This window comes from Nomascus leucogenys, chromosome 21 (assembly GCF_006542625.1).
Source record: "Nomascus leucogenys isolate Asia chromosome 21, Asia_NLE_v1, whole genome shotgun sequence".
NCBI lineage: Eukaryota > Metazoa > Chordata > Mammalia > Primates > Hylobatidae > Nomascus > Nomascus leucogenys.
The window spans coordinates 19,984,138-19,996,436 of record NC_044401.1 but is presented as its reverse complement, the minus strand read 5'-3'; the positions used below and the strand labels follow the sequence as shown (position 1 = coordinate 19,996,436).

The following is a 12,299-nucleotide window of genomic DNA, read 5'->3' as shown; positions in this document are numbered from 1 at the left end:
ATGTCATGTAATTGTAGATCTAAGTTAAACACAATAGTAACTGTAGATCTAAATTAAACCCAGTTTTCATGGACCATTTATTTCCACCAACCCCAACCTGCTGCAGTTGACCTCCACTCTACATACACTGCTACATGCCTTGCACAACACTGAGAACATGAATGGGGAGAGAGAGCTCAGAAGAGAACTGGTAGAAGCCTCAGGGATGGGTATAGCCCAGTAAGAGCAGCCTAGGAACAGTCAAGATTTGTGAAAATCAATGTTAGGAAAATAAGTCAGCCCTGCACCTCCTGAGGCCATTTCCAACAAAATACTTTTGCTTTCATAACTTAATTTTTCATTGATATGGTGAGGGAAAATGACTATTTTTAAAAACTAATTAGGATAGTAATCAGTCAAAAAAGATATAAGACATTGACCATGAATGGGCCTTCTATCCTGCCACAGTTCCCACATGTTCTTCACTGGTCAATGGTAATCTGTGAATGGTAAGTGGGCAAATGGTGACACAGACATTGAAAACAGAGGAAATAGGTGGAAATGATCCATAGGCTCATCTGTATTAAAAAGTATAAAGTTTAGCTAGAAGGCTATAGGGAATAAAAAGAAATAGCATAGTCTCTCTCGGTTTCCAAAAAAAAAAGGAAGGATCTACATACACAATGTTTTGAAAAGCAATGATTTCCTTGCTGCTCTGGAAATTGAACACAATTTTGCACAAGTCTGCCCTTAGAGTTTGGAGGACCACTGAAGTTGATCTCCTCTGGCCGCATGTGGTAACAGGGGGAATGTACTGAGTTGAATTGTGTCCCCAGAAGTTCATGTCCAACCAGAACCTCAGAATATGATCTTATTTGGAAATACAGTATTTGTAGATGTAATCAAGTTAAGAAGAGGCCATACTAGATTAGAATGAGCCCTAATGCAATGATCAGTGTTCTTATAAGAAGAGGGAAATTTGGACACAGACAGAAACACACAGGAAACAAGCTATCTGTAGACAAAGGCAGAGATTAGAGTGATACACCTATAAGCTAAGGGATGCCAAGGATTGCTGGTAAACATCAGAAACCTGGAAAAGGTAAGGAAAGAGTCTTTCCTAGATCTTTCAGAGGGAACAGGGCCTGGCCAACATTTTGATTTTGGACTTCTAGCCTCAAGCACTGTGGGAGAATAAATTCCTGTTATTTCAAGGCACCTAGTTTGTGGTACTTTGTTACAGCAGCCCTAGGAAACTAATACAGGGGACCACTGCCAAAATGCTCACATAACAGGAAAAACATACAAATGTGTTGACAGGTGGGAAATTTCTACAAGGGAACTGCACGGCCAGATTTCACTGTATATTTCCTAAGTCTTCACATCTTTATCCTGGTATTCGTTTTGTGACTTTGTAATCAGAAAATAATCTGATCCTTACCCAGTGGTGAGGGATAGGAGTGTCTATAGGGGTGAGGAAGATGCTACTGCATAGCTCTCCTTTGTTAATGGAAGTTCAAGAGCTTCTGAGACACTGCATGTGAAAGTAAGTTGGGCAAGAGTCAAGTCAATCTTGTCTCTAGCCAATCTTGAAATAAAGTACTTTGATCTGAAGGCCTTTAACTAAAAATATAAGATTGAATATCCCTTATCTAAAATTCTTGGGAGGAGAAGTAGTTTGGATTTCAAATTTTTCAGATTTTGGAATATTTGCCTTACATAATGAGATATCTTGGGGACGGAACACACGTCTACACAAAAAACTCATTTATGTTTCATATACACCTTATACACATAGACTGAAGGTAATTTTATACAGCATTTTAAATAATTTTGTGCGTAAGACAAAGTTTGTATATATTGAACCACCAGAAAGCAAAGAGGTCACTATTTCAGCCACTCATGTGGACAATCAGTGGTTGTTCGGCATCATCATCATGCTGTGCATGGAAAAACTGTATCACTCTGAAGGGAAGCGTGAGAGTCTTTTTTCCTCTGGGCCCTCTGAATAAACTGTTGTGCATCTGCGTTTTGACTGCAACCCATCACATGAGGCCAAGTGAAGAAATTTACCCTTGTAGCATCATGTCAATGCTCAAAAAGTTTCAGACTGGAGCATTTCAGATTTCAGATCTTCATATTAGGAATGCTTAACCACTATACATGTAGTAAAATGATTCTATTTAAAATTTTTGAAACTTTGTAACCATTCTGCAGGTATATGTGCCTGAGGTGAGAAAAATTGAGTCTATATTTTCTATACATTAGGAAAAATATATAGCCATAGGAAAAAGATAAAATATAGCCTTTCTGCTTCCAGGCCAAGGAGAAAGACAAAGCCTAATATTTTAATCATGTAAATAAAAGACTGTAGTTTCAAAGTCTCTTTCCACTCCTTTGTGCTGGTTAAGAAAGGGTGCCCAGGTAGCTGACTGTATGTTTGGAAAAGTGCCTTAGTGATTCTATTGGGGAAACAAACGTAGAGTTGGAGGTAAATTTAGGATGGGAGACAGGGATCTAAATTGTGGAATTAATTACAATCTGGTTTTCTAGGAGCAGCTTAAAAGAAGGATAGATGGGTCCAGAAAAATGAGAGTAGAGGAAAGATGTGAAGATGGTCTGGAAAGACAGCTTTATGGCCTGAGCAACATCATAGCTGGCTGGGTCCTGGGAAAAAAGTTGGCCAGTAAGAGATGCCCTTGAGAGGGTGGCAGAGGAATTTTAGGATGGTTATGCCTAACTAATATTTTTAAGCCATCTGCCGTGCTGAGATAGAGCCTTCTCCATTACCTTCATACCATCAGCAAATGCCTGATAGAATCAACTGCCGTATGTTAGAGGTGCTTTGAGCAGACCAAAAACAGGACTGTGATTTGCATTAGGTTAACACCACAAGAATCAAGACTCATGTGAGATTGAAAATTCAGCAGAGAAAACTCAGAACTCAGGAGGATTAAGAGATATTTAAGTTGCCTAAGAATGCCCAGAAATACTGAGGAGTTGGGGGAACATAGATGCAAATTTTATACTGCACAGGGGTGGGGCTAATGACAGCTAATTTAAATATTAAAAGTAAAGGTGAGCTTATAAACCTTGATGACATTGCATGCAGCTGACATGTGAGTTACGTACAAAACTGATGGTGGCTGCCAAGATGGCCAAATAGGAACAGCTCCAGTTTGCAGCTCCCAGTGAGATCAATGCAGAAGGTGGGTGATTTCTGCATTTCCAACTGAGGTACCTGGCTCATCTCACTGGGACTGGTTAGACAGTGGGTGCAGCCCACAGAGGGTGAGCCAAAGCAGGGTGGTGTGTCACCTCAACGGGAAGTGCAAGGGGTTGGGGAACTCCCTCCCCTAGCCAAGGGAAGCCATGAAGGACTGTGCCATGAGGAACAGTGCATTCAGCCCAGATACCATGCTTTTCCTACTGTCTTCACAACTCATAGACCAGGAAATTCCCTTGGGTGCCTATACCACCAGGGCCCTGGGTTTCAAGCACAAAACTGGGCAGCCATTTGCACAGACACCAAGCTAGCTGGTGTTGTTTTTTTGTTTGTTTTTTGTTTTTTTTTTGTTTGTTTGTTTTCATACCCCATTGGCACCTGGAATGCCAGCAAGACAGAACCGTTTACTTCCCTGGAAAGGAGGCTGAAGCCAGGGAGCCAAGTGGTCTAGCTCAGCGAATCCCACTCCCACGCAGTCCAGCAAGCTAAGACCCACTGGTTTGAAATTCTTGCTGCCAGCACAGCAGCCTGAAGTCAACCTGGGGCACTCGAGCTTGGTGCAGAGAGGGGCATCCACAATTACTGAGGCTTGAGTAGGTGGTTTTCCCCTCACAGTGTAAATAAAGCCACCCAGAAGTTCAAACTGGGCAGAGCCCACCACAGCTCAGCAAAGCCTCTGTAGCCAGATTGCCTCTATAGATTCCTCCTTTATGGGCAGGGCATCTGTGAAAGAATGGCAGCAGCCCCAGTCAGGGGCTTAGAGATAAAACTCCCCTCTCCCTGGAACAGAGCACCTGGGGGAAGGGGCAGCTGTAGGTGCAGTTTCAGCAGACCTAAACGTTCCTGCCTGCTGGCTCTGAAGAGAGCAGCTGACCTCCCAGCACAGCACTCGAGCTCTGCTAAGGGACGATTGCCTCCTCAAGTGGGTCCCTGACCCCTGTGTCTCCTGACTGGGAGACACCTCCCAGCAGGAATTGACAGACACCTCTCACAGGAGAGCTCTGGCTGGCATCTGGTGGGTGCCCCTCTGGGACAAAGCTTCCAGAGGAAGGAACACGCAGCAATCTTTGCTGTTCTGCAGCCTCCGTTGGTGATACCCAGGCAAACAGAGTCTGGAGTGGACCTCTAGCAAGCTCCAGCAGACCTGCAGCAGAGGAGCCTGACTGTTAGAAGGAAAACTAACAAACAGAAAGGAATAGCATCAACATCAACAAAAAGGATGTCCAGACACAGAAACTCCATGCAAAGGTCACCAACATCAAAGACCAAAGGTAAATAAATCCATGAAGATGAGGAAAAACCAGCATGAAAAGGCTTAAAATTCCAAAAACCAGAATGCCTCTTCTCCCACAAAGGATCACAACTCTTTGCCAGCAAGGGAATAAAACTGGATGGAGAATGAGTTTGATGAAGTGGCAGAAGTAGGCTTCAGAAAGTGGGTAATAATAAACTCCTGCGAGCTAAAGGAGCATGTTCTAACCCAATGCAAGGAAGCTAAGAACCTTGAAAAAAGGTTAGACGAATTGCTAACTAGAATAACCAGTGTAGAGAAGAACATAAATGACCTGATGGAGCTGAAAAACACAGCACGAGAACATTGTGAAGCATATACAAGTATCAATAGCAGAATCAATCAAGCAGAAGAAAGGATATGAGATTGCAGATCAACTTAATGAAATAAAGCATGAAGACAAGGTTAGAGAAAAAGCAATGAAAAGGAACAAACAAAGCTTCCAAGCAATATGGGACTATGTGAAAAGACCAAACCTACATTTGACTGGTGTACCTGAAAGTAACGGGGAGAATGGAACCAAGTTGGAAAACACTCTTCAGGATATTATCCAGGAGAACTTCCCCAACCTAGCAAGACAGGCCAACATTAAATCAGGAAATACAGAGAATACCACAAAGATACTCCCCGAGAAGAGTAATCCCAAGACACATAACTGTCAGATTCACCAAGGTTGAAACGAAAGAAAAAACGTTAAGGGCAGCCAGAGAGAAAGGTTGGGTTACCCACAAAGGGAAACCCATCAGACTACCAGCGGATCTCTCTGCAGAAATCCTACAAGCCAGAAGAGAGCAGGGGCCAATATTCAACATTGTTAAAGAAAAGAATTTTCAACCCAGAATTTCATATCCAGCCAAACTAAGCTTCATAAGTGAAGGAGAAATGAAATCGTTTACAGACAAGCAAATGCTGAGAGATTTTATCATCATTAGGCCTGCCTTACAAGAGGTCCTGAAGGAAGCACTAAATATGGAAAGGAAAAACAAGTACCAGCCATGGCAAAAAAATACCAAATTATAAAGAACATCAACACTCTGAAGAAACTGCATCTACTAATGGGCAAAATAACCAGCTAGCATCATACTGACAGGATCAAATTCATACATAACAATATTCACCTTAAATGTAAACAGGCTAAATGCCCCAATTAAAAGACACAGACTGGCAAAATGGATAAAGAGACAAGACCCATCAGTGTGCTGTATTCAGGAGACCCACCTCATGTGCAAAGATACACATAGGCTCAAAATAAAGGGATGGAGGAATATTTACCAAGCAAACACCAAACACCAAAAGCAATGGCAACAAAAGCCAAAATTGACAAATGGGATATAAAATGAAACTAAAGAGCTTCTGCACAGCAAAAGAAACTATCAGAGTGAACAGCCAACCTACAGAATGGGAAAACATTTTTGCAATCTATCCATCTGACAAAGGGCTAATATCCAGAATCTACAAGGAACTTAAACAAATTTACAAGAAAAACACAAATAACCCCATCAAAAAGTGGGGCAAAGGATATGAACAGACACTTCTCAAAAGAAAACATTTATGCAGCCAACAAACATGAAAAAATCTCATCATCAATGGTCATTAGAGAAATGCAAATCAAAACCACAATAAGATACCATCTCAAGCCAGTTAGAATGGTGATCATTAAAAAGTCAGGAAACAACAGATGCTGGAGAGGATGTGGAGAAATAGGAACACTTTTACACTGTTGGTGGGAGTGTAAATTAGTTCAACCATTGTGGAAGACAGTGTGGGAATTCCTCAAGGATCTAGAACTAGAAGTACCTCCCATTGCCAGATATATACCCAAAGAATTATAAATCATTCTATTATAAAGACATATGCACATGTATGTTTATTGCGGCACTATACACAATAGCAAAGACTTGGAATAAATCCAAATGCCCATCAATGTTAGACTGGATAAAGAAAATGTGGCACATATACACCATGGAATACTATGCAGCCACAAAAAAAGGATGAGTTCATGTCCTTTGCAGGGACATGGATGAAACTGGAAACCATCATTCTCAGTAAACTAACACAGGAATAGAAAACCAAACATCGCATGTTCTCACTCATAAGTGGGAGTTGAACAATGAGAACATATGGACACAGGGAGGGGAACATCACACATGGGGGCCTGTCAGGGGTGGGGTGTTAGGGGAGGGATAGCTTCAGGAGATATACCTAACGTAGATGACAGGTTGATGGGTGCAGCAAACCACCATGGCACATGTATTGTATACCTATGTAACAGATCTGCACGTTCTACACATGTACCCCAGAACTTAAAGTATAATAGTAAAAAAAAAACTGAAGTAAATGTATTTATTGTAATTCTCTTTATTTTTATTTTTTATTTTTTTTAGAGACAGGTTCTCACTATGTTGCCCAGGCTAGAGTGTAGTTGTGTGATCATAGCTCATTGTAATCTCAACCTCCTAGACTCCAGCAATCTTCCCACCTCAGCCTCCTAAGTAGCTGGAACTACAGGCACATGCCACAGTGCCCAGCTGATTTTTAAGTTTTTTTGTAGAGATGGAGACTCAGTATGTTGCTTAGGCTGGTCTCAAACTCATGGTCTCAAGCAATCCTTCTGCCTCAGCCTCCTAAAGTATTGGAATTACGAGTGTAAGCCATGGCACTAGGCCTGTAAATCTGTTTAAAAATAAGCAGATTGACTTTTGCAAAAGTTTTATAAATCATAACTGTTTACATTTGTATAGTTAGTCAAATGTTTTATATATACTACTTGTTTAATGCTTAGAATAGTCTCATAAAATACAGAGGCCAGGCAATATTACCCCCATTTAATATACGAGGAACTAAGGGTCAGGGATAAAATAGCCCATCTAGGGTCACACAAATATTAAATGGTAAAACAGAAGCAAGAAATCATTCCTTACAAATTATAATTAATTGTCTCTTCCACTATACCACATGACAAAGAATGTGCAGATGGCCTTAGAGAACTCAAGTGGCAAGAGATTTGGATATGAAGAATTAGGGAAACCATTTTCTTCACTTTCAATGAGTAATGATTCTTAAAGATTTCAAAAGAAAGTTCACTTTTTCCCTAAAGAATAGGGCTGACTTTCAAACCAGTTTGAGATTAAAAGGCACTGGAGAAATACAAAGCCAGGCATTCCTTCTCACTCCTCAAAACCTCTGTCCTCTGGTATGTAGAAGGGAAGGAAGAACAAAATTTCACACTTCAACAGTGTTCTCTGCATCCAAGGCTTCCAAATAAAAGCAATGATTCATTTCATTCACTCACAGTACTTTTGAGTACCTTCTGTATTCAAGACACTATGCTAAGTTCTGACTAAAAAGTAGTTAATAAAACAAACACATTCTCAGTCCTTGTAAAAAGCTCATCTGGAAAAAAATAGCCATTAAGCAACTATGCACATAAATTAACATTATTACAATGATGATAACTCTCTAGGGGAAAAGAACATTGTACTATTAATATAAAAACTGACAGGAAAGACTCAGTCTAGACTACAGGTGAGTCAATGAAAAGTCCTGAGGAAGTGACATTTGAACTGAGGCACATGGGTGAGCAGGAGTCAGTAAGAAGGCAAAAGTGGACAGTGTGTGCAAAGGCTTTAAGGCAAGAAGAAGGTTTTGTATCTGAGTTACAAAAAACAAGCTGGTTTGACTAGAACATGTTGAGCATAGGTTAGTTACGTTGGATATCGGGGAAGAAGATGGGGACCAGGCCTTGTGGCTACTGAACCAGAAAGCCATTCAAGAGTACCATGGCTGCTATATGGAGGATGGATAGGAGGAGGAGCATGAGAGGATGTGGGGAAACTGGTCCAAAGGAGAGATCATGGTGATTTGGATGGAGTCGTAGCAATGGAGATAGAGAAAAGAGCGTGGATTTGAGATATACTTAGAATTCAGAATCAATGTAAGTTTGGTGAGTGACTAAAAGCTCCAGGTGTTAGGAATTGAGGTATCAAGGATAACTTCTCTGGCCAGGTGCAGTGGCTCACACCTATAATCCCAGCACTTTGGGAGGCCGAGGTGGGTGGATCACCTGAGGTCAGGAGTTCAAGACCAGCCTAGCCAACATGGAAAAACTCCGTCTCTACTAAAAACACAAAAAATTAGCCAGGCGTGGTCGCAGATGCCTGTAATCCAAGCTACTCGGGAGGCTGAGGCAGGAGAATTGCTTGAGCACAGGAGGCAGAGGCTGTAGTGAGCTGAGGTCACACCATTGCACTCCAGCCTGGGCAACAAGAGCGAAACACCATCTCAAAAAAAAAAAAATTCTCAGGTTTCCAGCTTAAGTAGCTGAGTAGATAAAGCTTACATTTATGGTGAGAGATAGAGAAGCTGAGAGAAAGAGTAGATTTAGCTGGAGAGTGGTGAAATATGGAAAAGAAGAGCTCACTCATAGCTATCTTAAATTTGACATACACAGAATACATCCAAGTGGAGACTATCAAGTAAGTAGATAGATATTGATTCTGGAGGGTATGAGAGATGTTTGGTCTGCATATAAAAAATGTGGAGAGTTACTGACATTTATATAAGGCTTACGACAATGGAAATGGATGCAAAAACTTAAAGGGAAGATGGCCCAAACCTTGCAGGTGACAACATGAAGGCATAGCAAGAATAGATTCTGTAGGTAAATAAAAACAAAAGCCAGATGCAGTAGGTAGAGAAAGGAATGGAGGTGAAATAGTAAAGTAACATGTGTGGACGATGTTTTGAAAAGGGAATGATATTGATGTTCTTGGGAGAAATATTTTACTTATATATAACTTACCAAGATGTGGAAGATTTGTCTGACATAGTACTCTTTTTTCCTACAAGTATTGGATTCACCTTAATGCAATGAGGAAAAAACACACAAGAATAATCACTGGATTCTACTAAGAAACCACCATGCTAGGCAATATCATACCTGATTCCACATCAAGAGAGTATTTATCAATAGCCAAGTTCATGGTATTGTAGGCAGTGGTACAAAAGTCTTCCAGAATCATGTACACCGCATTGTTGACGTTAGGAGGGACAGAATTGGCAAACTTCATTCGGCTGTTCACCACAATGCTGCCATTTCTGAAGTTGAGGATTTCTAAGTTCTGGAACCCCGTGAGATTTGACTGGAGATAGGGAACCAGCTAAAATACACAAAAAGTGGTAAGTTTATTGACAGCGTGTCACATTTTGTTCAATATATACCCAAACAAAACAAAACGAAAACACAGGTAAGACCCTGCCTCACTTTTCCTAATTGTATTTTATCTACATTTAAACTGTTAATTAACAAAAGTACAAATTAGGAATGATTTGACAATATAAACTAGAAATGCTATGAGATTTTCATAGTGACATTTAGGAACCCCATGGAATTCATACATAGTTTTAGACACTCAGAGAGTTTGTTCTGTTTCACTAAAGGATGAATATAGGTACCCATAAAGCAACATAGGTACCCATAAAACATTAGCTTCACAATAAAATGTGAAGAGAAATGTCAAACTTACTGTATGTAGTCCCATAATTCATGGAAAACAATCTTCCTCATAAATTATCACATCACTCTCATGCCACTTTTGTGTTTTCCATTTCTTGTATGTCTTACTGTCTTCTTACCAACCCTAGGCCATGATACTATTTGTGAATGATAGGAAGTGAATGTTCACAGCAGATCACACTTTCCCTGGCTCAGACCTTACGTGCTAGAGGGGAGGAGGAGTGGGTCGTATATGATTATTCACTAGTGCCCATGTTTCACTTTTTATGCTTACCAATTCTAAGAATCTTTGCTCCAGGGCTTTATACTCCAAAGAGTTTTTATTAAACAGATCTTCTGAAAACATCATGTTAGTCACTCGGAGGCTGAAGAAAACCACCAAAGCTCCTGAAGTCTGGGTATAACTCAAGTCATCTCCTCCTTCTGTGGGCCAAGCCACACTAACCATCTCTGTGGAGTGAACACTTGTAGACATTTCCACATAACTACCAACCTTGCCATTTTGCTCTTGGACTTGCTCAGGCTGATAGTAATCTGTGCCTATCCGGTCCAGTTCTAATGAAATATCCTGTACACCCATAATTACTTCATCCTCTAGCAGGGTGGAGATTGCGGTTGGAGGCAATTTGGTAGACTGTGTCACAGAAGCTTTCAACCAGAGTCTGTCAGTACTCTGTGGTGTACTTGCCAATGTGTCTCTGGACAATTTCTCTAGGGAAGAAGTTCTTGTCCAAACTCTCTCTGATTCTGGCAATATAGTCCACAAAGTTTGCGTATCTGGCTTTACCATTGAAACCTCACTCTCAAACCATTCATAGTTGGATGACTCGGTAATTTGTTCCACATCCTCCCTTAGGATGGCATCTGCTTGATCTGATTTATCAGTAGAGGCAGAGATTGCTACAGATGTCAGTACAAGAGGTGCTTTGGTAACTGAGTAATCATCAACACCAGGTACTTCTGATATGTGCTTGGGGAGGGTTAGAGATGCAGATTCAGTTGCAGTGTCTGTGAAGATGGGCACAGCAGGCCCACTAAGAGGCTCTTCCTCTGGAAAGTGAGTGGATCTATCATCATGTTCATATTTTGAGTGCTTACTAATTTGGTTTGTGGAATCCATTTTGTCAACTAAAACTAGTTTCTCATCTTCAATCTCAGCTGGCAAAAGTGAATCGTCATCTTCAAGCCATGGCTTGGACAGTGGTTCAGTGCTCTTCTCTGATGAAGTCTCACTCCGTGGCCAAGTAATCAGATCTACCTTTTGCCCAGATCCTGAACCTAAACCACTGTCAAATATTGACTCTTTTTCCATGGATGCATCTGGCAGGAAAGGGCTCACTTTTAATTGGTCTTTGACTTTGGAGGTCAAGGAGTCCAAGCCAAAAGGTATAGAAGAGGTCAGATATGGTGAAGATGTTAAGGACACATCAGAGTCTTCCATGGATGGTATTGTTTCTTTTGGCACAGGTTGAGTGAATGAACTTGAAGGCAATGAATCAACAGAAAGAAAATCTTCCGACTCTTCAACATTGGCTAATCCTAAAAATAAAGTTTTCCATTAATTAATCTACAGAGTTGCCAAAATGTATTCCTAGTTCTCCTAATAAGACTAGTTGCCTGTTTTTTCCCTGTGAAGTTAACAGGGACAATTGTTGACTTTTGCTTTTCTATATCTAGCAAACAAGAAGAAGATCTGATACCATGTTTGTAATATGGGACAGTCACTCATGAATATTATCTCCTTCTGGAGGATAACAAGACCTTGACTATTGAAATAATCTTCAAACACTTGTGTTTTTTTTTTAATTCCATGAAAATAAAGAACTGCTGGTAGTAATTTTGACAACAAATACGAAATCCAGCAGTAATTTAGGAGGAAAATTCCCTGAACATTGTTTTTCTCTTTGAATTCACGTTTTCCCTGTTATGTTTATTGTCCACCATCCTTCAGATTCACTCAATGTTCACAATCCTGAACTCATTATTTATATATTTGTTCATCTTCCTCATTTCACATGTAAACTCCATTCCTAAGTCACATTTATTTTTCCTTTCTTCCACAACATCTAGATCATCTATTTCATTTTCACTTCTTTATCTCTGCTGTGGCTCCATGATTTCACTTCTTCCCTTCACAATACTACTACAAGCAAAAATCTTTAGACTTGGCCCCCACAACTAATTGTATTATAACCTAGTTGAATAATCTTCTTTGATGCTATTTGTTTATTACTCCAATATTTAAGTAAAGTGGTTCTTTAATAGTAGTAGCAGTAACTTAACTAAAC

At 40.4% G+C, this 12,299-nt stretch overlaps 1 protein-coding gene across 1 annotated transcript in view; it reads right to left on the bottom strand.

The window, feature by feature from the left end:
- Window positions 1-12,299, bottom strand: part of IMPG2 (interphotoreceptor matrix proteoglycan 2) — a 104,058-nt gene that overhangs the window by 15,649 nt on the left and 76,110 nt on the right. The window contains exons 13-14 of the mRNA XM_030801988.1: window positions 10,286-11,550; window positions 9,436-9,655 (exon numbers count right to left, since the gene is read on the bottom strand). Of these exons, the coding sequence (XP_030657848.1) occupies window positions 9,436-9,655; window positions 10,286-11,550 (1,485 nt within the window). The remainder of the gene's footprint in view (window positions 1-9,435; window positions 9,656-10,285; window positions 11,551-12,299) is intronic.